At 42.7% G+C, this 25,624-nt stretch overlaps 1 protein-coding gene across 1 annotated transcript in view; it reads left to right on the plus strand.

Moving 5' to 3' along the window:
• The window catches only part of usp9 (ubiquitin specific peptidase 9), a 330,949-nt gene that overhangs the window by 302,744 nt on the left and 2,581 nt on the right, over nucleotides 1–25,624 (plus strand). Inside the window, exons 41-43 of the mRNA XM_068040658.1 lie at nucleotides 1,781–2,018; nucleotides 3,781–3,993; nucleotides 4,324–4,419. Coding sequence (XP_067896759.1) covers nucleotides 1,781–2,018; nucleotides 3,781–3,993; nucleotides 4,324–4,419 — 547 coding nt within the window. The remainder of the gene's footprint in view (nucleotides 1–1,780; nucleotides 2,019–3,780; nucleotides 3,994–4,323; nucleotides 4,420–25,624) is intronic.

Consider the following 25,624-nt stretch of genomic DNA (forward strand, 5'->3'; position numbering starts at 1 on the left):
TAGGTTGGGAAAATTAACAGTTGTAATCAAGTATGCAACAGCTAATTAAAAGCATCTGTGTTTCTTCGTCCTTTCTCTTCTCTTTGCAAGCCCACCCACAGCAACGTTTTCTTTTCTCTGATGAAGGCATAGGTCGTGATGGAGCACAGTTACACAGGTGCTCACTGCTCTTTGTTGCCTTACCAAAATGTACTCTTCAAGTGTGCACCTTGGCTGAGCTTTTGGCCATGGGGCTGGACTGTCATAGCCAAACTCCAGTCTTGACCTAATACAAAGTTCATACACTTGGTCCAGCATAGATCACTGGATAGTGATCAGGAGTTGGAACTCTTGATTAAGGTTTAGTTTTTTCTTCCCTAGTGACATTTAAAGTGGCTACTGTTGACCAGGCTCAGCTAAGCTGATTTGTCACAGAACAGGGATATTTGATGCTGATATAAGTGTAGACTACCTTTACCAAGTAAGTCATTCGAGAGCAGTCAGAGTCAGTTTGTGTTTAAGCATGGGAATGAGATACCTGCATGTATTCCTAATGAATATACAAGGGCACAATTTATCATTTTGGAAAAATTATTTTCGCTGCCAATGTACACAATGGTCTGATGAAGTCCCTGTACAAAATCTTTTCATTTAATTATCCATTTACTTGAGAATATGGATGTTTCAAATTGACTTTGAATTGTCAACTGTAATTTTACTGTACCCAGAATTTGCTGGAGATTTGTGCCAGTGTTTAGGGCCCATTTAAATGATAAGGCTCCTGTAATTTTTAAGCCAGAATAGGGTATCTGGCTAATGTTGTTTGAGCCTTTTGCTGCTTGTTTCTTGTTTATCTGAAAACTGAGATCACTTTCAAGTTTACTTAAATAACTCTGCTGTTAAATCTTGCACCATAAATTATGACTTAATGACAAGGGGCTTGCTTAAAAATTAGATGCTACCTATGCAATTGCTCTCAATATTTTATAAGCTTTATGGTGCATTTTTAAAAATTCATTTTAATTCATAAGGCTAATTCTTCTGGATGTATCTCAAGGGCACTTGACAATAATTTGCAGTAAGTTCGAACCTTGTGTAGATTATTGCTGAGGCTATATTTGGAATGATGTGTATAGTTTTGGGTGCCATACTGGTGTGTTGGAGGTGGTTCGGAGGAAAGCCGTATGGACTTGAGGTGGTAAATTAGAGAAAAGACTGAAAGGGTACCTAATTTCTGTGGGGGGGGGTGTGCAGGGGAGAACATGGATAATGTAGATGTGAACAGATTCTTTAACATGAAATATAAGCATGGAACTAGAGAGCATAAATGTAAAATTAATGAGTAAGGCCAGAGATGTGGGGAAATTCTTTTCAGATCAAGTTGTGTGTGTTAGAGGGAGCTAAAATAGTCATTGCCGTTGCACTTGCCAAATAGTTTGAGGTACCCAAACACACATCTGTATCCTTCAACAAGTTATTTCAGGTCCCTTGTCCTTAGCTAAGCATTTACTCGCATTTTGCACCTTAGGATGGTAGACTAAACGTTGACATGATGACTCACCATACAGTAAGTTTTGGATCTTGGGCTATCTGTGAAGATGCCAATTAGTGGAAAATCACTTCCTTGGGTGGGGGGGGGGGGGGGGGGGGGGGCGAAAATGCAAGCGAGAACCTACATTTTGTGCTCCATTCCATCTCCAAGCATTGATATGTTGCAGATACTTCAGGCCTTGGCATAGATTATGTCCTTGTCTGCTTAGCTAAGGACAAGGGACCTGAAATAACGTGTTGAAGGATACAGATATGTGTTTGGGTACCTCAAACATCCCAAGTCTCCACTCGGATACCAAAATTTGATTTGTAAAATGTACCTTTCCTACAGGATTCATAATGCCCTGAAGGGAATTCCTGATGACAGAGACGGGCTGTTTGACACCATCCAGCGTTCTAAAAACCACTATCAGAAGAGAGCATATCAGTGTATTAAATGCATGGTTGCCCTCTTCAGCTCATGTCCTGTAGCCTACCAGATCCTCCAGGTAAACAATTTTTTTGTAAATAAGATGCCAGGAGCAACCACACAAGCCTCCTTCAGAGTTTGACTCAGCTTTTCTAGTTCAGTCTTGCCCTCACCAATCATGTTGTCTCCTACAACCTTTTCAGCCCTATGTATGAATTGCCATGTTCTTTATCAAAGGAAAAATCCTGTTTATTGAGTAGTTTGCGAGATGAAATGGTAGTAATTCATCATTTCTAGTGCAGTGAAATCACATTCTGCTTGCCAGAGGGGTTTCATCTATGTGACAAATATAGTATTATTGCACCTTTTGGATTTGCAAAGTCTTTAATATGTCCTATGATCCTTTAGGTGGAAATATTATTTAACTTAATAATCCTTGCCTGTTGTTGGTGACTATCAAGTCTGATCTTCAAAACAGAAATTTGCATATTAATTTCTATATCTCAAAGAAAGAAATGAACCTCATTGTAATTTTTTGAAAAGTCTCAGTTTTGTTTCTCAGTGCAACCTCACTCCTTGTTGGGCTGCTTCTGTGACATTGTGGAGAGTATCCCTAAGCAATTCGAATGAAAGCAACAGGGGGCAACTACACCTAACTGACATGAGAGCCACTCTGAAACTGACTTGTGAAAACACTACAAATAAGAAGAACATTTGAAGTTAAGCACTTGTCTGATTTCAGAAGGGGTACTCCAGGGTGAATAGGGTCAAACATAATTTATGCTACCGGAGTGACCTACTGGAAAAATATTTTTAAAGCTAAGGAATTTAAATTGGTTTATCATTCACTTTAATAAAATGAGAATACTTTGAAGAAAATTATTTCCACATGCAATGGTGTGCACTTTTTTCCTTCCCTTTGAGTTACCATCACAGACAAATGCCCAAAAGAATGTGCATTTATTAGAGAAAACTTTTCTTGATTTCAGGACAATGCTGTTTTTTGAATTGCAGCGGTAAATTGTTCTTAAGCCTATTGCTAAGAACCTTTTTCACTGCACACCTTGCACCCCATATGCTCCCTCCTGATATCATTTCTAAAGACATTAACTTGTAAGTTTTCTTGAGCAATGGCAATGCTCTGGTTCCTTACCAATTGGTCATTGTTACTGTGATTGTAGGCAAGCTGCTCCACTGTGAGGTGCATTACAACTAAGCCTCACCCTATCCCCATTTAACATCGATATGTTTGAACTTTGCATCAGGAGTTGTACGAGGAAATCATGTGAGAACTTGGATTGTGTTTCCTCTGTTTGACCCTGCGCCCCACTTACACCACGTAGGAAATATAAAGCTATTACGGCGCCCTTTCTATTACTAGTTATTGCAGCACAAACTGATGATTAAACCTTGAATTTCCCTTAACAATGTGTATAAGTGCAGTATTAAATGGTGAATTCACATACTGAGTAATTTGGGAGTGATGTTTGACTTACTTTTCCCTTCCTCCCTTGTCTTGGGGCCAGTTATACCTCTGTTGCTCAGTATATATCTGCTAACTGCGTTTAGACTAGAGTATATATCTGCTAATTGCATATAGACTAGAGATCAAACCCAGATCATTCTCGGACTAAATGGCTCAGTGACATACCACATTGTCATGGAGGGCTTGCTTATTTTTTTAATCTGAAACAAGAAAGACTTGCATTTCATGACCTCAGGACCTCCCAAAGTGCTTTACAACCAATGGCACACTTTTGAATCATAGTCACTGATGTAGGAAATCTTATTTTGTAAATCATGCATCTTTAAACATATATTTTATTGAAATGATTGTGCAGAGTAATGGGGACCTGAAAAGGAAATGGACCTGGGCAGTGGAGTGGCTTGGAGAAGAGCTGGAACGTAGGCCGTATCCTGGAAATCCACAGTACACCTATAACAATTGGTCACCCCCTGTACAGAGCAATGAAACATCAAATGGTTACTTCCTGGAGAGGTCACACAGTGCTAGGATGACTCTTGCAAAAGCATGTGAGCTGTGTCCAGAAGAGGTAAGGAATTGAGGAATTTATACCTTGAATAGTTAATTTTGCCCTGTTTACGTACTTAAACATCCAAAACTAAACTAAACGAGTACTGTCAACTGCCTCATTTCCCCACTCCACTTGCCCTGTCTCTCCTCCTCGCCAAAACCCAACTCGCCCTGTGTCTCTCCCTCACCCCACCCCCAGCTCCCCCGGCCCATCCCATATCCTTGTCCTCCCTTCCCCGTCCTCTTATTCAACATCCAATCTGCACTGTAAAGTACTGAAAAATCTCCTGTACCTGAGCACTGTACAAATGTTGTTTCTATTTGCTTAGTCAATATGTTGACATTTTAGGAGCCAGATGATCAAGATGCACCAGATGATCATGATTCTTCCCCACCTGAAGATGCTCCTTTATACCCCCATTCACCAAACTCCCAGTATCAACAGGTAAGTTTTCTGCCTTTCACTGCCCTATTTTTCTTTCGCTTGTGCATGCTAAAAAAGTTTAATGTTAGTGTGTATTAAATCTGTGGGCAAACTTTGGACATGCTAACTGAAAAATGGGCATAATCCAATCCTTGAAGTTCTATGTAAAACAATGTTCTCGCTATGTGCTTACCCCAGGTGTATCTTTAAATATGATTTTGGAGATTATGATCATTTTGAAATACTGTTTAGAAAACCCATTTGAGATATATTCCAAATCTTAATTTGGGGGCTGGGGGGGGAGATAGGCGTGTAATTGCATCTAACAGCATAACTGGTACATCAGTTGTGTTCACCAGCAGTCAGGAAAGAAAATGGTCACTTCTCAACATTTAAAAACGCTATTTCATATCTGAGTGTATTAGAACAAAGAACAGTACAGCACAGGAACAGGCCATTCGGCCCTCCAAGCCTGTGCCGATCTTGATGCCTGCCTAAACTAAAACCTTCTGCACTTCCGGGGTCCGTATCCCTCTATTCCCATCCTATTCATGTATTTGTCAAGATGCCTCTTAAACGTCTCTATGGTACCTGCTTCCACCACCTCCCCTGGCAACAAGTTCCAGGCACTCACCACCCTCTGTGTAAAGAACTTGCCTCGTACATCCCCTCTAAACTTTGCCCCTCTCACCTTAAACCTATGTCCCCTAGTAAATGACTCTTACACCCTGGGAAAAAGCTTCTGACTATCCACTCTGTCCATGCCGCTTATAACTTTGTAAACCTCTATCATGTCGCCCCTCCACCTCCGTCGTTCCAGTGAAAACAATCCGAGTTTATCCAACCTCTCCTCATAGCTAATGCCCTCCAGACCAGGCAACATCCTGGTAAACCTCTTCTGTACCCTCTCCAAAGCCTCCACGTCCTTCTGGTAGTGTGGCGACCAGAATTTCACGCAATATTCTAAGTGCGGCCTAACTAAAGTTCTGTACAGCTGCAGCATAACTTGCCTATTTTTATACTCTATACCCTGACCGATGAAGGCAAGCATGCCGTATGCCTTCTTGACTACCTTATCCATCTGCGTTGCCACTTTCAGTGACCTGTGGACCTGTACGCCCAGTCTTTGCCTGTCAATACTCCTAAGGGTTCTGCCATTTACTGTATACTTCCCACCTGCATTAGACCTTCCAAAATGCATTACCTCTCATTTGTCTGAATTAAACTCCATCTGCCATTTCTCCGCCCAAGTCTCCAACCGATCTATATCCTGCTGTATCCTCTGACAATCCTCATCCTCATCTGACAATCCGCAACTCCACCAATCTTTGTGTTTTTCGCAAACTTACTAATCAGACCAGCTACATTTTCCTCCAAATCGTTGAAATATACTACAAAGAGCAAAGGTCCCAGCACTGATCCCTGCGGAATACCACTAGTCACATCCCTCCATTCAGAAAAGCAGCCTTCCACTGCTACCCTCTGTCTTCTATGACCGAGCCAGTTCTGTATCCATCTTGCCAGCTCACCTCTGATCCCATGTGACTTCACCTTTTGTACCAGTCTGCCATGAGGGACCTTGTCAAAGGCTTTACTGAAGTCCACATAGATAACATCCACTGCCCTTCCTTCGTCAATCATCTTTGTCACTTCCTCAAAAAATTCAATCAAATTAGTGAGACACGACCTCCCCTTCACAAAACCATGCTGCTTCTCACTAATAAGTCCATTTGTTTCCAAATGGGAGTAAACCCTGTCCCGAAGAATCCTCTCCAATAATTTCCCTACCACTGACGTAAGGCTCACCGGCCTATAATTTCCTGGATTATCCTTGCTACCCTTCTTAAACAAAGGAACGACATTGGCTATTCTCCAGTCCTCTGGGACCTCACCTGTAGCCAATGAGGATGCAAAGATTTCTGTCAAGGCCCCAGCAATTTCTTCCCTTGCCTCCCCTCAGTATTCTGGGGTAGATCCCATCAGGCCCTGTGGACTTATCTACCTTAATGCTTTGCAAGACACCCAACACCACCTCCTTTTTGATCATGAGATGACTGAGACTATCTACACTCCCTTCCCTATGCTCATCATCCACCAAGTCCTTCTCCTTGGTGAATACTGATGCAAAGTACTCATTTAGTACCTCGCCCATTTGCTCTGGCTCCCCACATAGATTCCCTTCTCTGTCCTTGAGTGGGCCAACCCTTTCCTTGGTTACCCTCTTGCTCTTTATATACGTATAAAAAGCCTTGGGATTTTCCTTAATCCTGTTTGCCAATGACTTCTCATAACCCCTTTTAGCCCTCCTGACTCCTTGCTTAAGTTCCTTCCTACTGTCTTTATATTCCTCAAGGGATTCGTCTGTTCCCAGCCTTCCAGCCCTTACGAATGCTTCCTTTTTCTTTTTGACTTGGCTCACAATATCCCGTGTTATCCAAGGTTCCCGAAACTTGCCAAACTTATCCTTCTTCCTCACAGGAACATGCTGGTCCTGGATGCTAATCAACTGTCATTTGAAAGACTCCCACATGTCAGATGTTGATTTACTCTCAAACAGCCATCCCCAATCTAAATTCTTCAGTTCCTGCCTAATATTGTTATAATTAGCCTTCCCCCAATTTAGCACCTTCACCCGAGGACTACTCTTATCCTTATCCACAAGTACCTTAAAACTTATGGAATTATGGTCACTGTTCCCGAAATGCTCCCCTACTGAAACTTCAACCACCTGGCCAGGCTCATTCCCCAATACCAGGTCCAGTACGGCCCCATCCCTAGTTGGACTATCTACGTATTGTTTCAAGAAGCCCTCCTGGATGCTCCTTACAAATTCTGCCCCATCCAAGCCCCTAGCACTGTGAGTCCCAGTCAATATAGGGGAAGTTAAAATCACCCACCACTACAACCCTGTTACCTTTACATCTTTGCAAAATCTGTCTACATAACTGCTCCTCTACCTCCCGCTGGCTGTTGGGAGGCCTGTAGTAAACCCCCAACATCGTGACTGCACCCTTCCTATTCCTGAGCTCCACCCATATTGCCTCGCTGCATGACCCCTCTGAGGTGTCCTCCCGCAGTACGGCTGTGATATTCTCCTTAACCAGTAATGCAGCACCCCCACCCCTTTTACATCCCCCTCTATCCCGCCTGAAGCTTCTAAATCCTGGAACATTTAGCTGCCAATCCTGTCCTTCCCTCAACCAAGTCTCTGTAATAGCAACAGCATCATATTTCCAAGTACTAATCCAAGCTCTAAGTTCATCTGCCTTACCTGTTATACTTCTCGCATTGAAACAAATGCACTTCAGACCACCAGTCCCGCTGTGCTCAGCAACATCTCCCTGCCTGCTCTTCCTCTTAGTCTTACTGGCCTTATTTACTAGTTCTCCATCATTTATTTCACTTGCTGTCCTACTGCTCTGGTTCCCACCCCCCTGCCACACTAGTTTAAACCCTCCCGAGTGACGCTAGCAAACCTTGCAGCCAGGATATTAGTGCCCTTCCAGTTTAGATGCAACCCGTCCTTCTTGTACAGGTCCCATCTGTCCCTGAAGAGATCCCAATGGTCCAGATATCTGAAACCCTCCCTTCTACACCAACTGTTCAGCCACATGTTTAGCTGCACTATCTTCCTATTTCTAGCCTCACTGGCACGTGGCATAGGGAGTAACCCTGAGATTACAACCCTGGGGGTCCTGTTTTTTAACTTTCTACCTAACTCCCTAAACTCCCCCTGCAGGACCTCATCACTCTTCCTGCCTATGTCATTTGTACCAATGTGTACCACAACATCTGGCTGTTCACCCTCCCCCTTCAGAATGCCCCCTGTCCGTTCAGAGACATCCTTGACCCTGGCACCAGGGAGGCAACATACCTTCCTGGAGTCTCTTTCACGTCCACAGAAGCGCCTATCTGTGCCCCTGACTATAGAGTCCCCTATAACTATTGCTCTTCTGCGCTTTGTCCCTCCCTGCTGAACAGTGCCAGCCGTGGTGCCACTGCTCTGGCTGCTGCTGTTTTCCCCTGATAGGCCATTCCCCCCCCCCCCCCCCACCCCCCAACTGTATCCAAAACGGTATACTTGTTAGAGAGGGGGATAGCCACAGGGGATTCCTGCACTGACTGCCTGCCCCTTCTAGTGGTCACCCATCTATCTGCCTGCACCTTGGGTGTAACCACTTCTCTAAAACTCCTGTCTATGACACTTTCTGCCACTTGCTTGCTCCTAAGTGCATCCAGTTGCTGCTCCAACCGATCAATGCGGTCTGTGAGGAGCTGCAACTGGGTACGCTTTCTGCAGATGTAATTGTCCGGAACGCTGGAAGCGTCACAGACCTCCCACAGGTGAAGCACTTCACCCCTCTAACTGTCATTTCTAGCACTAATTAGTTAATTAATATAAAATAAATAAATACTTATTAAATCCTTGCCAAATTGTTATAATTAACTCTGTGGTCCCTACTGCTGGATTTCTGCTATAAATATTAAATGCTAACTAAATACAATAATTTCCTCCCTCTGGTTTAGTTACTCTACTTATTAATTAGTTAATTAAGGGTTTTAATCAATTTTTATCAGTTTTATTTTCAAATTCACTACAAACTCCCTACCAGCCAATCAGGTCACAGCTTTCCTGTGACGTCACTTTTTCAGTTTTTTTTTTAACCAGAGGTAAGTATTGGAATATGTATGCACCAAATAGTATTTAATTTTTATTTTTCATTTTGACTTTTGAAGCAAATTTCCTCATCTCTCTGTACACTTAACGAAATCGGCAATGAACCATGGCTGCATTAATCCATGTGTGTAAATATGTATTTGAGCACTAATTTGTTGCCTCCTGAGGTTATTCATCAGTTACTTTTCTCATACAAGTTGAAATGGTAAATTGCAACTTAGTTTGAAGTCCCCACAAGTCTGACTTCAATTTTTGTGGATGTTTCATCTAACACTGCTGTCATGCAGGCTCCCACCTGCCCAGACTGAGGCACATTATTTCACCACATGGACATTAAAACTTAAAATTGTGGCTGGGAAGAAAAGAGGGCCTATCACAAGGAATTGCCAAGCCCTTGACTGGAAAGATATTTGCATGCCAGCACACAGTGTTGGAACAAGGAACCCAGTCCTTGCTTCCCCAATACACAGAAAAAGTGGTCAGCCCAGTTTAGCCAAATGATTAACTGACTTGGAGATTTTTGAATTTGAACTTGTTGAGAAAAAGAAACTCAGAAAGCTGTTTGCTCCTGGACTGAGAACACCTCTCCTCCTGTCTGCTCTCATCTCGCTCTCACCAGCTTTGGAAACCATTGAAGGCACATGAACCCCAAGAGAGAAAAGTGTCCTGCAGTGAACAAGGTTTAAGAAGAATACTGGGCCCCAACGAAAAGCAGGACTACAGTGAGCTCGAAGCACAGTAAACAAGAAACTCTTCTGATATTGCCTCAAAACTCTGCATTTTATTTTTCTCTTTTTGCATGTATGTATCGTGTATGCATGCTAGCGTAGGGCGCGGCTTGTATCCGTAGACGTTAAGTGAATTAGAGTTCAAGTTTTAATAAATTTCTCTTTTCTTCTTTAAACCCAAGAAAACCTGGTGTTCTCATTTCTTTGCCTTGTAATTGGAAAGCGGTGAAGCAGGATTCACCAAGGGGGAGCTCGAAACAGTGTTTTTAAAATTAAATACTGTTACATACAGTAAGACCCGGTGAAGGTTGAAAAGACCCCTAGACACCTTTCTCACCGGGGCGTAGCAGAAATTTGGGCGCTAGTGTCCAGAATTTTACCCACAAACAAACGAGTGGAATTGGAAGTGGGAAGCCAAATTGTTCCCAATCAAAAGAGCAAGATTAATACAAGTTTTCTTCTGGTTGTGTGTGATTGAATACTAACATGTCTGCAACTGAAGCTAGTAGCACTCCAAGTCAGGGTGCAGTACCTTGGGATAAGTTAAAAGCACTGTATAGAGGAGTTGAGAAAAATGGCTGAGCAGTGTGGGATCACTGTAATTGGCAAGGCTATGAAGTTTGAAATCCTACGGCTAGTGGCCAACCATTTTTTCCTTGAATTTGAAGAAGTAGAAACAGGCTTAGAAGCAGAATCCGACAGGGTATTAGCAAAGATGCAATTGGAACGGAGGAAACTTGAATAGAAGAAAAAGAGAGAGAGAGAGGAAGGCGAGGGAGCCTTCCAAAAGGAAGGTGAAGAAAATGGAAGGCAGGAGAGAGAAAGAAAGACAGGAGAAGGAATGAGAGGAGAGAGTGTGAATGTTCCGAAAGAATCCAAAGAGAGAGCTGAAGTGGCTTGAGTTAACTGGGGGGCAACAGAGTAACCCCAGCGAAAGCATAACCAATATGGAGGAGCAGAATTCAGGGCTGGGTACAAAATTGCTAAAACTCACTCAGTTAATTCCAAAATTCAATGAGGAAGATGTGGAAGCGTTTTTTGTGTCTTTCGAGAAACTGGCAAGGCAGCTAAAATGGCCAGCTGAGACCTGATCTCTCTCATTGCAAAGCAAACCAACTGGAAAATCCCATAAGGTTTATTCCTTGTTGCCAAAAGAAAGTTCATCAAATTATGAACTGACCAAAAATGCTATCCTTGGGGCATATGAATTAATACCCGAAGTCTACTGCCAAAAGTTTAGAACCCTCAAAAAGCAAGGTAATTAAACTTATCTGGAGTTTGAAAGAAGTAAGCAGCTGGCTTTTGGCCAGTGGCTGAGGGCTCTTAAAATACAATAACAAGAAATGCTGGAAACACTCAGCAGGTCTGGCAGCATCTTTGGAGAGAGAAACAGTTAATGTTTCAGGTCAGTGACCCTTCTTCAGAGCTCTGCTTCTCCGTCCACAGATGCTGCCAGACCTGCTGAGTGTTTCCAGCATTTCTTGTTTTTATTTCAGATTTCCAGCCTCCTCAGTATTTTGCTTTTAATTTAGCTCTTAAAATACAGCTCAGTTATGAGACTCTCAGAGAAATAATTCTGTTTGAGGAATTTAAAAACACTCCCACTCTCAATAAAGACCCATGTCGAGGAGCATCGGGTTCAGGGAGCCCGCCAAACGGCCGTTCTGGCCGATGAGTTTGCTTTAATTTATAAGTTGGTTTCCCAGAGGAGAACCTGTTCTAATCACCCCCACAAACGCGAAAAGCACAAAGGGTGGGAAGGTGATAGGAGCCCAGGCAGTCCTGGGTGAGAAAGTTAAGCAGGAGACTCTGGGCCCTGCTCCAGCCAAACAGGAAGATGCCATGTACAAGTGTGAGACCCGGAGGTCTGTGCAGGAAAAGTTAAAAGGATTCCTGAGGGTTACCAGGCTTTCGTGTTTGAAGGGAAAGTAACCCCATACCCCTCGAGTGGGGGCAGCAAGCCCATAGTGATTCTCAGAAACACGGGCCACTAGATCCCTTTTACTGGGAAAAGGCGTGACCTTCCCCCCCCCCCCCCCCCCCCTCCCCAGAGTGTACAGTGAACACCAAAATGGTGGTGAATGGTATTGAAGGGCAGTGTATGCCTGTACCTGTACACCGGGTGCACCTGGAGTGCAACCTAATTTCAGGACCGGTGATTGTAGGGATTGTCCCTAGTTTGCCTGTGGACTGTGTTGATCTGCTACTAGGTAATGATCTGGCAGGAGTGAAGGTGGTAGCCCCCCCTCACCCTCCCAATAGTGACAGAAAGACCACAGGAGGTCAGAGAGACAGGGCAGTGGCAGAAAACGGTCTCCTGCAGAGTCCCTGAAGTGTAGTGCATCAAACCATCTCCCCCAAAGGAGCCTGTATTGGTTCTGAAGGCAGATGACCATGAGGTCTGTCTGGCCGAGACTTTCTTTGGAAAGTTAGGAGACCCAGGGAATTAATTAGATGGATTTTCCCTAGCTGAGGCTCAGCGAGCTGCCCCAGTATTGCAAGAGTTAGCATAGGCTGCCCAGTCTGAAAGTGAAGCGGAGGGAGTCCCTGACTGCTACTATTTAAAGAATGAGGTACTGATGAGGAAATGGAGTTCTCCTCACAGACCTGAGAGCCAAGGAGTGGACAATATTTCACCAGTTAATGATGCTACAGAGGTACCGGAGAGAAATATTAAGAAGGGCCCACGCGACTACAGTGGCTGTACATGCTGGTATATGAAAAGCAAAGCCCGTATAAGGCAGTAGTTTGACTGGCCAAAACTTCACAAAGATGTGGTGGAGTACTGCAGGAGTTGCTACATGTGCCAGGTTGAGGGTAAACCCCAACCTACAGTGAAACCTGCACACCTAAGTCCTATACCGGTGTTAGGAGGACCCTTCAACCAAGGGCTGATGAACTGTAAGGGACCCCCGCCAAGAACAAAAGGGAACAGGCAGGCCCATGGCTGGCAAAAGTTTAGAAAGAGAAGGTGGAAAGGTGACCAAGAGAGCAAGTTAAAGGAAGTCCGGGAGGAATCCTGGGTGAAAACCCCTGCTGTCCAGTCAGCCAATCCTGCAAAATTTGAGAAGTTAGATCACGCATCCTCAAACAGAAATGTAGACTCTAGAAGCACCTCACCACAGTTGCTACCAGCATTTACAGGAATCTGCAGAGACAAAGAAAGATCTCTAGGGGGCACAGAAACCGTGAGGGTGATGTCTCACCTAGTCGAAGTGTCACAGGAGAGTGCAGTCAAGTTTGCACAAATACCTGCAGGTAGGAGTGTCCCAGAGAACAAAGGGGAGATTAACAACGAGTCCTCCCCCACATTCAGAGGAAAGGGGAACCACCCATCCCCTGAAGTCAAAATTCTTTGCGTGACTCAGAACTCATCATAGACCCGCCACTACTAACTCTCCTGGGGGGGAAAAAGGGGGAAATTAAAGCAGCACTAGCACCAAGAAAAGCCTATTTTAATAAGCTTTAAGATTGATGAATGACTGGAAATGAATGAGAGAAATGCTTGGTTTTTCTTTCAAGATCTTATATTTCTTTCTCTCAAACCTTGTAGTGAAATGCATGTTTTTTTTTCAAATCGCATTTCATTCCCCTGGGTGTGGAGGTGTCATGCAGGCCCCCACCTGCCAAGACTGAGGCATACATTATTTCGCCACATGAACATTAAAACTTAAAATTGTGGCTGGGAAGAAAAGAGGGCCTATCACAAGGAATTGCTAAGCCCTAGACTGGAAAGACATTTGTATGCTCGCAGAGTGTGTTGGAACAAGGGACCCAGTCCTTGCTTCCCCAATACACAGAAGAAGTGGTCATCCCAGTTTAGTCACATGACTAACTGACTTGGAGATTTTTGAATTTGTTGAGAAAAAGAAACTCAGAAAGCTGTTTGCTCCTGGACTGAGAACACCTCTCTCCTGTCTGCTCTCATCTCACTCTCACCAGCCTCAGAAACCATTGAAGACACATGAACCCAAGAGAGAAAAGTCTCCAACAGTGAACAGGGTTTAAGAAGAATACTGGGCCCCAACGAAAAGCGGGACTACTTACGAAAGAACTACAGTGAGCTCGAAGAACAGTGAACAAGAAACTTCTGATATTGCGTCAAATATCTCCATTTTATTTTTCTTCTCTTTTCTGTCCCTATTTGCATGTGCGTATCACATATGCATGCTAACATGGGGCACGGTTTGTATCCATAGACGTTAAGCGAATTAGAATTTGTTTTAATAAATTTCACTTTTCTTTAAACCTAAGAAAACCTGGTGTTCATTTCTTCGGAAAGCGGTGAACAAGGATTCACCAAGGGGGAACTCAAAACACTGTGTTTAAAAATCAAACCCTGTTGCAATAAGACCAAATGAAGATGGTAAAAGACCCCAAATCACCTTTCTCAACTGATCGTAACACTGCCTTCTGAACAATTTCTATTTTTTTGCACCAGCACACCTTTGTCTAGCTTAATGGCAGAATAATGCAGGTAAAGAACAGAGCCAAGTGGCATAAGCACACAAACTCTATTCATCGAATTATTTTCACTGTGAAAACTTAATTTTATTCCCCTTTTTTCACCTCGCCCACTCCCATTTTAAGCATTTTTGACCCAAACCCCAGCTTGTTTAAATGTGTAGTCCCAGGCCACCTCTGCCACTATTCAATAATTTGTAGTTAAGAGTGAGCCTCTGATTTATACAATTTTGAAGAAAACATTGGTTTGAATTTGCCATTTCCATTGCTCAGTGCTATTGGATTGGGAATTGAGTATACTATGATGCTGTATTAGTGTTGCAAATGTTTTGTTTGCCTAAGCTTCATGTTCTTGATGACAGAATCACAGAATCGTTCCAGGGCAGAGGGAGGCCATTCAGCCTATTGTGTCTGCACCTGCTCTCTGAAAGAGCAATTCAGTCAGTTCTATTCCCCTGCCTTCTCCCCATAAGCCTGCACATTCTTCCTTTTCTTATAACTGTCGAATTCCATTTTGAGTGCTTCAATTGAACCTGCCTCCGCCACGCTCTCAGGCAGTGCATTCCAGACCTCCTTCACTTGCTGCGTGAGGAAGTTTTTCCTCATGTCATTTTTGCTTCTCTTACCAAATACTTTAACTTTGTGCCCTCTCTTTCTCAATCCTTTCACAAGTGGGAACAGTTTCTCTCTATCTACTCTGTCCAAACCCCTCATGATTTTGAATACCTCTATCAAATCACCTCTCAGCCTTCTTCGAAGAAAACAGTCCTAACTTCTCCAATCTATCTTCATAACTGAAATTCCTCATCCTGGAACCGTTCTCGTGAATTTTTTCTGTGCTCTTTCCTGTGCCTTCATGTCTTTCCTAAAGTGCGGTGCCAAGAATTGGACGCAGTACTCCAGCTGAGGCCAAACTAGTGTCTTATAGAGGTTCAACATAACTTCCTTGCTCTTGTACTCTATGCCCCTATTAATAAAGCCCAGGATTCTGTATGCTTTATTAACCACGCTCTCAACCTGTCCTGTCGCCTTCAATGACTTATGCACACAGACACCAAGATCCCTCTGCTCCTGCACCCCCTTTAAAATTGTACCCTTTATACTATATTGTCTCTCCAGGTTCTTCCTACCAAAATTAATCACTTCACGTTTCTCTGCATTGAACTTCATCTGCCACCAACTTGTCTACATCCTTTTGAAGTTCTACACTATCCTCCTCACAGTTCACAATGCTTCCAAGTTTCATATCTGCAAACTTTGAAATTGTGCCCTGTACACCAAGGTCTAGGTCATTAATATAGATCAGGAAAAGCAGGTGTCCCCTCACTGATCCCTGGGGAGCTCCACTACAAACCTTCCTCCAGCCTGAAAAACATGCATTAACCACTACCCTTTGTTTCCTGTCACTCAGCCAATTTTGTAGCCATGTTGCTGCTGTCCCTTTTATTCCATGAGCTACAAGTTTGCTCACAAGTCTGTTGTGTGGCACTGTATCAAACGCCTTTTGAAAGTCCATGTACACCATATCAACAGCATTACCCTCCTCAAAAAAAACTCCAAGTTAGTTAAACATGATTTTCCTTTAAGAAATCCATGCTGGCTTTCCTTAATTAACTCTCATTTGTCCATGTGACTATTAATTTTGTCCTGAATTATTTTTTCTGGAAGTTTCCCCACCACTGGCCTGGCCTGTAGTTGCTGGGCTTATTTTTACACCCTTTTTTGAACAAGGGTGTAAAGTTTGCAATTCTCCAGTCCTCTGGCGCCACCCCAGAGTCTAAGGAAGACTGAAAAATTATGGCCAGTGCCTCTGCGATTTCCACCCTCGCTTCCCTCAGTATCCTTGGATGCATCTCATCTGGCCTGGTGCTTTATCCATTTTAAGTACAGACAGCCTATCTAATGCTTCCTCTTTATCAATTTTAAACCCCTGTTGTGTCTGACTTACCTCCTCTTTCAACATTGCTTGGGACACTAGGAGAAAAATTGGAGAGCCTTGTTCAGATCATACCTTTTTGTATTAGAGAAAAGTGACTGTGGAACTGGAACGTAAAATAGTATTTTCTTAACTGAGTTGGATAGCTTTAATAGTTTCTAGTTACAGTAGAAAAGGGGAGGGAAACACTTAGTGACAAATCAATACATTGCCATTTTAATCATTTAACCATGTGCGTCTTTCAAATTATTTGTCATTATATGTCACACTAATTGTTAGCCACCCTGATGTATATCCAGTAGATATAACTTCCTTGCTATATACAGTTGCTTGGCTGACAAGAATGTAAAGTCATCTTTGGTTGCTTTGAAGAGCCTCTTTATGGCTTGACTCAAAGGAGTACTGGTCATGGCCTGAGTGTAGGTTGTCTGCCCATCACTTCAGCATTGAATGAATCAGAGAACCCAATTTGGAGAAAGATTATTGAAAGTATGCGAGTGCTGAGAACATTTGTAGCAAGCCCAGTAATGGCTGGCTGAGCTTAATTAACCCTGTACAGGAATTGGAAGTGCAAAATTCCTGATGTGAATGATTCAGTTCCATGCTTTGTGGCATCCTTACCTCCTGAGGCATTGGGGAACCCTATTACTCTCATTTATATCAAAAATAAAATGCTTTATCATACAAGCTGCATTTCCATATCTGAAGCTGCTATGGATGAAGCAACCCAAGTGTTAAGTTCTCATCGACAAAAACAAATTGCTTTCAGATAGCCCCTTCAACATAGAAAAAGTCCCAAAACATTGCAGAGGCATAATGAAGACCCCCCAGCTGATAATTGGACCAGGCACACGGATGCAATATCTCTGTTTTTAAAAAAAAAAGCTGAGAAAGTTGCACCTACGAATGAGGTGTAACTGGGTTTTTACATAGCGTACCAAGTCATAACAATTGCTGGAGAACATCTCAGCCCTGGGAAACTATTTTAGTGTAATGTCAGATTTTTTCCCTTATCATAGAATTTTAATTTCTTCGTCTGATATCTCAGCTTCCAATGTGTATGTCCCAATCTTTATTTCACTCTCTGTAAAGTTTTTTTTTAAAAAGGCTAATCAGTGCATTTTGCTTCCTGGATTGCTGTCACAGAATTTTTCAATATGGTTGGCTCCTTACCATGCTTGATGACATCGCTGTTGCTCAATGTCTGAAGATCCCCTTGACTTTGCACCAAATTCAAATTACATTGGGAAAGGTGAAATCTAAGCCACAGAAATTGCTAGATCTTTGTGGACAGCTTTCTTAGAAGTCACTAGCAAGCACTGTTGCTTAATTATTGTTATAAATCATATTTTTTAATCGAAATGACTTGTGAAACTTCACATTAATTATATCTGTCTGCCAGTGGTGATATTGCAACATAAAAAATGAGCCATTTCCACCCTAAATGTGGGCATAGGGATTTATAACAGAAAAAGCTAATAGGAAGGGCACATAGAGGTAATGTTTTTAATATATTCCAGAAACACTTACTTGCATTTGTATAACACCATTAACATAGGAACGTGTCCCAAGGCACTTTACAGGAGTGTAATTGGACAAAAATTGACACCAATTTCTGTTCTAGGATGTGTGACAATTAGCATGGTTAAAGAGGTAGGTTTTATGGCGGGGGTCATAAAGGAGGACAGACGCACAGCGGTTTAACGAGGAAATTGCTGACCTTGGGGCCACAACAGCCGTGAGCACACCTGCCAGTGGTTGGATGAAGTGACTGGGGGTGCACAATATGGTAGAATTGGAGGTGGTTTACAGGGGGGTGGAGGTCACCGAGATGGGGCAATGCATGGAGCGATTTCAACACGCAGATGGGAATTTTAAAATTGTGTTGGTGGACCAGAACCCAATGTTAGTCACTGAATATTGGGGTTATAGGTGAATAAGATATGGTGTGGGTTAGGATATGGGCAGCAGAGTTTTTCATGAGCTTAAGCTTTTGGAAGGTGGGTGAACAGCCAGGAGAGCATTGTAATAGCTGAAACTGATGGTAACAAGCTTGGATGAGGGTTTCAACAACAGATAATCTGAGCATGGGTAGTGATGGGTAATGTTGTAGAGTTGAAATTAAGTGGTATTTTGTAATGGAGGGGATGTGGGATCGATAGCTTAGGCATATCGGCCACAGGTTGCGACCATTCTCTTAGTTCATCTCCAGTGCTGTTGCACGTGAAGAGTCAAAGCCAGTTGCACTTTGCAGGTGCAGCATGGTTAGAAGACATGCAGACATAATTCAGGTAAGTGAAGTCCATTTTAAAGTCCTATATTTGACCCTTATTTTGTGCAGTACTTCGAGGGAGAGTCAGGATGGGAAGGGGAAGTGAGATGGAGGCAAAGGGAATAAGCAGGTCAAATCAAATAGCAGAAAAGGTTGGAAGAGGTGAGAAGAAAGTGGGTGGAAGAGCAGGCTGAGATTTTAATTCAGTGGGGTGAGGGGTTTGTGTTTGAAAAGGGTTGAAACACTGAAAGCTTAAAGTTAAATTTTAATTTTGAAGATATAGGGCAACACTTAAATGTAAAAAAAAAACCCCACAGGAAAATCAAGCTGACAGCCAGCTAGCGCAGAAGGATACTGAGGCAGTTTCACTTACAACTGTAGATATAAAAAGTTGACACAATCATGACAACTGGATATGTATGTAGAGGTATGATTTTTTTTTTTATTGCTGTGTGATTGATGCAAGATCTGTGACATAAAAATCTAATAAAGCTGCTTATGCTGTAATTATATCCTTCTGCCAGTGCTGGCATTACAGCACCTCAGTTCTGCATCCCTCAGCTCCAACCAACTCTACCTTTTTGCATCCCAAATTGCCATAAATTTTTCTATTTATAAATAATATCAAAATATGTTTTTTTAAAGAAAAGGGCAGAATGTGTAATTTCAAATGGAGACTGCTGAAGTCTACACTTGGTCTTGACTTGTGCACAACGCCAAAGGCGATGTTGTGTCGTGAAGTTATAAGTTGTAATTGCACAAGTTAACCACTGGTTGGCGTTGTGAGCCAAATCTGAGTAGTTTCGCTCTGCTTCAATGCCATCTCATTTTTCTATTTAATGTGATTTGTCCTTTCAGGCAAGTTAGTTTTAAAAGTTCAATTTTTAACTTTAAAATTCAGGATATGTCTTTGTTATTAAATATTAATAATTATATTCATTCCTGTTTGGTTTCTTGTCTTAATACTGGGTATTGCTCCTCTGTTAAATCTGCCACCCCTCTCCACTGTTTCACCCGACTAGCAGCTCGGCCTGCTAAGCTGCTTAATCAGTTTTGGAGGCTTATTCTCAGGTTATCTTAAATTTAGTTAAATTGCTGAAATATTTTCAGTCATTACTGACCCTTCCTTATTGATACTTCAATCTAAAGCCACTGATGGTCCCTTGCTGATCAGCTGCTCTGTCAACAGTCTCTTCTCTGCTGTGGCTAGTCCTCATCTCCACTGATCAACATTTTGTTGGCTTTTTAGCTGCTGCTGTCCTGCCTTTGTGCAATGATGCTCAAGTCCAGTGGGTGCTACAATCCTTAATTTGCCACTCGGAACCAGACTTCAGAAGCAGCACCGTATAGCTGCCTGCTTTTTTGTTTTTAAAAAAAATCCATCCTCACCATGCCCTTCCTTCCCGCCCTTCTCTTCCCCGCCCCCCCCCCCAAAAAAAAAGATTTTCCCTATTTTGTTTCCCTTAAACTTTTTCTCTCCTTTCCTTTCTGCCTTCCTTCCCTCCCCCACCCCCCACCACCCAAACCTCCTTTCTGATCTCCTCCCTGCCCCAAAACATGCAGTTTCAAGCTAGGCAGTTTTACAATACTGTGTTACTGCTTCCATCAGTGCAGCCAATTCCTCTGACATTTATTTTTCTTTCCTCTCTCCACTTTTCCCAGCCCAGAACAACCAAGTGTCTTATCAGGCTCTTTTTTTTGTCCTTCCCCTCCCCCAATTTCTAACCTTATGTAACCTTCCCCTTTCCAAGCCTCTAATCAACGTACTCTCTCATTTTTCTTTGTAGTGCATGCTGATTTTTTTTTGTAAAGCGTGCGGACCCTTTAAATTTTTTTCATGGTTGCCAACACGGCAAATTAAAGGGATCAACCTGTGTGCGGCCTCCACAGGAACTTCCAGGTTGCTGTACAGCATAGAGGGAACATTATCTCTAACATTTCCTCTAGTAGAGGACTTTAGATTCCTGTGACACTGGAACCAGTTCTGGAGAAGATGGGACCTGTATAAGCCAGATGGGTTGCACCTGAACAGAGCTGAGACAAATTTCCTTGCATGGCAGTTTGCTCGTGCTATTGGGAAAGGTTTAACCTAACGTGGCAAGGGTGTGGAAACCAGGAGGAAATATCAGAAAGGAATACCAAGGTGCACAGAATACTTGGGGCGATAGATAGCACTAGAGTAGGGAATTGTAAGTTACTAGTTGGGGTCAGAGTAAGGGAGGAAGTAACAGTCTAAATCAGGGTTAATGTGTATGTGAATGCACAGAGTGTTAATAAGATTGGTGAGTTACAGGCACAGATTGACATGTGAAAATATGATGCGGCTGTAACAGAGAACTGACTCAAAGAAGGGCAGGACTGGGTGTTAAATATTCCTGGAAACAGGTATTCAGCACAGATAGAAAAGGGAGAGGAGTGGTATTGATTAAGGAGAACATTGCAGTTCTGGAGAGAGAGGCTATCCCTGAGGGCTTAAGGACGGAATCTATTTGGCTGGAGCTAAGAAACAAAAAACTTGCAAGGTGTAATCTTTCAACTGCCAACTAGTGGGAAGGATGATGAGGAACAAATTTGCAAGAAAATTACAGAGATGCAAAAATTAAAGTAGATATGATGGACTTTATCACAATATAGACTGGAATTGTAGTAGTGTAAAAGACAGAGAGGGGCAAGAGTTCCTAGAGTGTGTTCAAGAAAATTCTCTAGGATATGTTTCCAGTGCACTGAGAGGGGAGGCACTGCTGGACCTGGTTCCTGGGAATGAGGTGGGCCAAGTGGATCAGATATCAGTAGGAGAATATTTAGGGGACAGTGATCATTGTATCATAAGGTTTAGGTTGGTTATGGAAAAGGACAAAGAACAATCTCGAGTAAGAATAATTAACTGGGGTTAGCCAACTTCAATGGGATGAATGGATCTGAACCGACTAAATTGGAATCAAAAGTTGGCAGAAAAAACAGTAGCTGAACAATGGGCTACCTTCAAAGAAGAGATCGTTTGGGCACAGACAAGGTCTGTTCCCACAAAGGGGCAGCACAGTGGCGCAGTGGTTAGCACCACAGCCTCACAGCTCCAGCGACCCGGGTTCAATTCTGGGTACTGCCTGTGTGGAGTTTGCAAGTTCTCCCTGTGTCTGCGTGGGTTTCCTCTGGGTGCTCCGGTTTCCTCCTACAGCCGAAGGACTTGCAGGTTGATAGGTAAATTGGCCATTATAAATTGCCCCTAGTATAGGTAGGTGGTAGGGGAATATAGGGACAGGTGAGGATGTGGTAGGAATATGGGATTAGTGCAGGATTAGTATAAATGGGTGGTTAATGGTCGGCACAGACTCGGTGGGCCGAAGGGCCTGTTTCAGTGCTGTATCTCTAAATCTAAAGGGGAAGGCTAAGACAAATAAATACAGAACTCTCTGGACGATGAAAGCGGTAGAGAGTAGGATGAAGAGAAAGTGTGCTTATGATAAATGTCAGGAAGATAATACAATGGAGAACCAGGCTGAATATAGAAGGTTCAGAGAAGAAGTGAAAAGGCAAATAAGAGAAGCAAAGAGGGCGTATGAAGAGAGACTGGCAGATAGCATAAAAGAGAAATCTCAAAGTCTTCTATAGGCATATAAATAGTAAAAGGGTGGTAAAAGGTGGAGTGGGCCGATTGAGGTTCAAAGGGGGGGATTTACGCATGGGGGCAGGGGGAATAGCTGAGGTATTAAATGAATGCTTTGCATCTGTCTATATCAAGGAAGAAGATGCTACCCAGGCCACAGTGAAAGAGGAGGTAAGTCAGACACTAGAAGGATTTAAAATTGATAAAGAGGATGTATTAGGCTGTCTATACTTAAAGTTGATAAAGCATCAGGACTGGATGAGATGCATCCAAGGATACTGGGGGAACTGAGAGTGAAAGTTGCGGAGGCACTAGCCATAATTTTCCAGTCTTCTTTAGACTCGGGTGGTGCCAGAGAACTGGAGAATTGCAAATGTTACACCCTTGTTCACAAAAGATTAAAAGATAAGCCCAGCAACTACAGATCAGTGAGTTTAACTTCAATGGTGGGGAAACTTCCAGAACTCCCTCACTAACAGCACTGTGGGTGTACCTACCCCACATGGACTGCAGCGGTTCAAAAAGGCTGCTCACCACCACCTTCTCAAGGGCAATTAGGGATAGGTAATAAATGCTGGCCTGGCCAGTGACACCCACATCCCATGAATGAATGAAAAAATAATTTGAGACAAAATTAATAGTCTCATGGGCAAATGCAGGTTAATTAAGGAAAGCCAGTATGAATTCGTCAAGGGAAAATCCATTTTTAGCTAACTTACTGGAGTTCCTTGAAGAGGCAACTGAGAGGGTTGATGAGGGCAATGCTGTTGATGTGGTGTACAGGGACTTCCAAAAGGCATTTGTTACAGTGCCACACAACAGACTCGTGAGCAAAATTATAACTCATGGAATAAAAGTAGCAACATGGAGATGAAATTGGCTGAGTGACAGGAAACAGGAGTAGTCCTTAATGGATGTTCTTTGAGCTGGGGGAAGGTTTGTAGTGGAGTTCTCCAGGGATCAGTGTTGGGACCATTGCTCTTCCTGATTATTAATGACATAGACCTTGGTGTACAGGGCACAATTTCAAAGTTTGCGGATGATACAAAACTTGGATCAGTTGTGAACTGTGAGGAAGCTAGTGTAGAATGTCAAAAGGATATAGAAAAATTGGTGGAATGGGCGGACAGGTGGCAGATTAAGTTCAGTGCAGAGAAGTGTGAAGTGATTCATTTTGATAGGAAGAACATAGACAATATAACATAAAGGGTACAAGTCTAAAAGGCGTGCAAGAGCACACGGACCAGAGTATATATGTGCATAAGTTATTGAAGGTGGCTGGACATGTTAAGAGCGGTTAATAAAGCATGCAGTATCCTCGGCTTTAGTAATATGGGCATAGAGTGCAAGAGCAAGGCGGTTACGTTGAACTTGTATAAGACACTAGTTCGCCCTCAGCTGGAGTATTGCGTCCAGTTCTGGGCGCAGCACTTCAGGAAAGATGTGAAAGCATTGGAGAGAGTGCAGAAAAGATTCACGAGAATGGTTCCAGGGATGAGGAACTTCAGTTATGAAGATAGATTGGAGAAGTTGGGACTGCTTTCTTTGGAGAAGAGAAGGCTCAGAGGAGATTTGATAGAGGTATTCAAAATCATGAGGGAGCTGGACAGAGTGGATAGGGAAAATCTGTTCCCACTCGTGAAAGGATTGAGAATGAGGCGGCACAGATTTAAAGTGATTGGCAAAAGAAGCAAAAAGCAACATGAGGAAAAACTTCATTCAGCAAGTGGTTAGTATCTGGAATGCACCACCTGAGAGTGTGGTGGAGGCAGATTCAATTGAGGCATTCAAAAGGGAATTAGACTGTTACCTGAAAAGGAAGAATGTGCAGGTTTATGGGGAGAAGGCGGGGAAATGATATTAAATGAATTGCTCATTCGGAGAGCGGATGCAGGCAGGATGGGCCGAATGGCTGCCTCCTGCACAGTAACAATTCTGTGAAAGACCCTTGGATGCAGATCATCAGGTCCAGGGGACATGTCAGTCTTTAGTCCCATTAGTATTCCCATTACTTTTTCTCTAGTGATAGTAATTGTTTTAAGTTCCTCTTGCCCTTTTTCCTCCTGATTTTCTACTATTGGGATATTTTTTGTTTCTTCTGTTGTGAAGACTGATATAAAATACTTGTTCAAAGCCTCTACCATTTCTTCTTTTCCCATTAATTTCCCATTCTCACTCTCTAAGGGACCAATGCTCACTTCAGCTACTCTTTTCGTTTTTATATATTTGTAGAAGCTTTTACTATCTGTTTTTACATTTCTTACTAGGTTTCTATCATACTCCAATTTTTCCCTCTCTTTTTTTCAGTCATCCTTTGCTGGTTTCTAAAAGTTTTCCCCATCTTCTGGCCTACCACTAAACTTCACAACATTGTATGCCTTTTCTTTCAATTTGATACCACCCTTAACTTCCTTAGTCAGCCACAGATGGTGCATCCTTCTCATAGAATCTTTCTTCCTCAATAGAATATATCTTTGTTGAGAGTTATGAAATGTTTCCTTAAATGTCTACCACTGCTTCTCTACCATCATACCTTTTAACTTATTACCATGGAGACTGATGCAAAGTATTTGTTTAATCTCTTTGCCATTTCCTCATCCCCCATTATAATTTCATCTGTTTCTGCCTGTAATGGACTTGGGTTTACTTTCACTATTCTCTTCCTATTAACATACGTATAGAAATGTTTACAATCTGTTTTATGTCTCTTGCTAGTCCCTTATTCTCTTTTCTCTTTCCGTATCAATTTCTTGGTCCTCCTTTGCTGAATTCTAAAATCCTCCCAATCCCCGGGCTTGCTATTCTTTTTGGCAGCAGTATAAGCCTCTTCCTTTGATCCTTAGATGTAGATGTAAGTTTGTGATTCTTCTCCGGTTATAGTCACACCTATGTCAGTGGAAGCTTCAATGCACTTTCCTCATAGATTTGAGGCGTTGTATGCTCAGCAATTCCAGGGTACATTTAACTGTGGGAGTGAATGTCTTGCACATCCACTCAGGCTGGAACATAGGAACAGGAGTAGGCCATTCAGCCCCTCAAGCCTGCTCCGCCACTCAATAAGATCTGGCTGGTCTGTGACCTAACTTCATATACCCGCCTTTTCTCCGTACTCCTTAATACCTTTGGAAAACAAAAATCCATTAATCTCAGAATTAAAATTAACAATGCATCTAACATCAATTACCATTTGCGGAAGAGAGTTCCAAACTTCTACCACCATTTGTCTGTAGAAGTGTTTACTGATTTCACTCCTGAAAGACCTGGCTCTAATTTTTAGACTGTGTCTCAGAGTCCTAGACTCTCCAACCAGCAGAAATGGTTTCTATCTATTTAGCCTATCAGTTCCTCTTAATATCTTGAAAACTTAGATCAGATAACATTCTAAATTCTAGAGAATACAATCCTAACTTGTGTAATCGCTCCTTGTAATTTAACCCTCAGAGACCAGGTATCATTCTGGTAAACCTGTGCTGAACTCCCTCCAAGGCCAAGTCCTACTACTGGTGTGATTTAACCAGGGCTTTCTGAAGCATGACTTCTAACC

Source organism: Heterodontus francisci, chromosome 10, assembly GCF_036365525.1.
Source record: "Heterodontus francisci isolate sHetFra1 chromosome 10, sHetFra1.hap1, whole genome shotgun sequence".
Lineage (NCBI taxonomy): Eukaryota > Metazoa > Chordata > Chondrichthyes > Heterodontiformes > Heterodontidae > Heterodontus > Heterodontus francisci.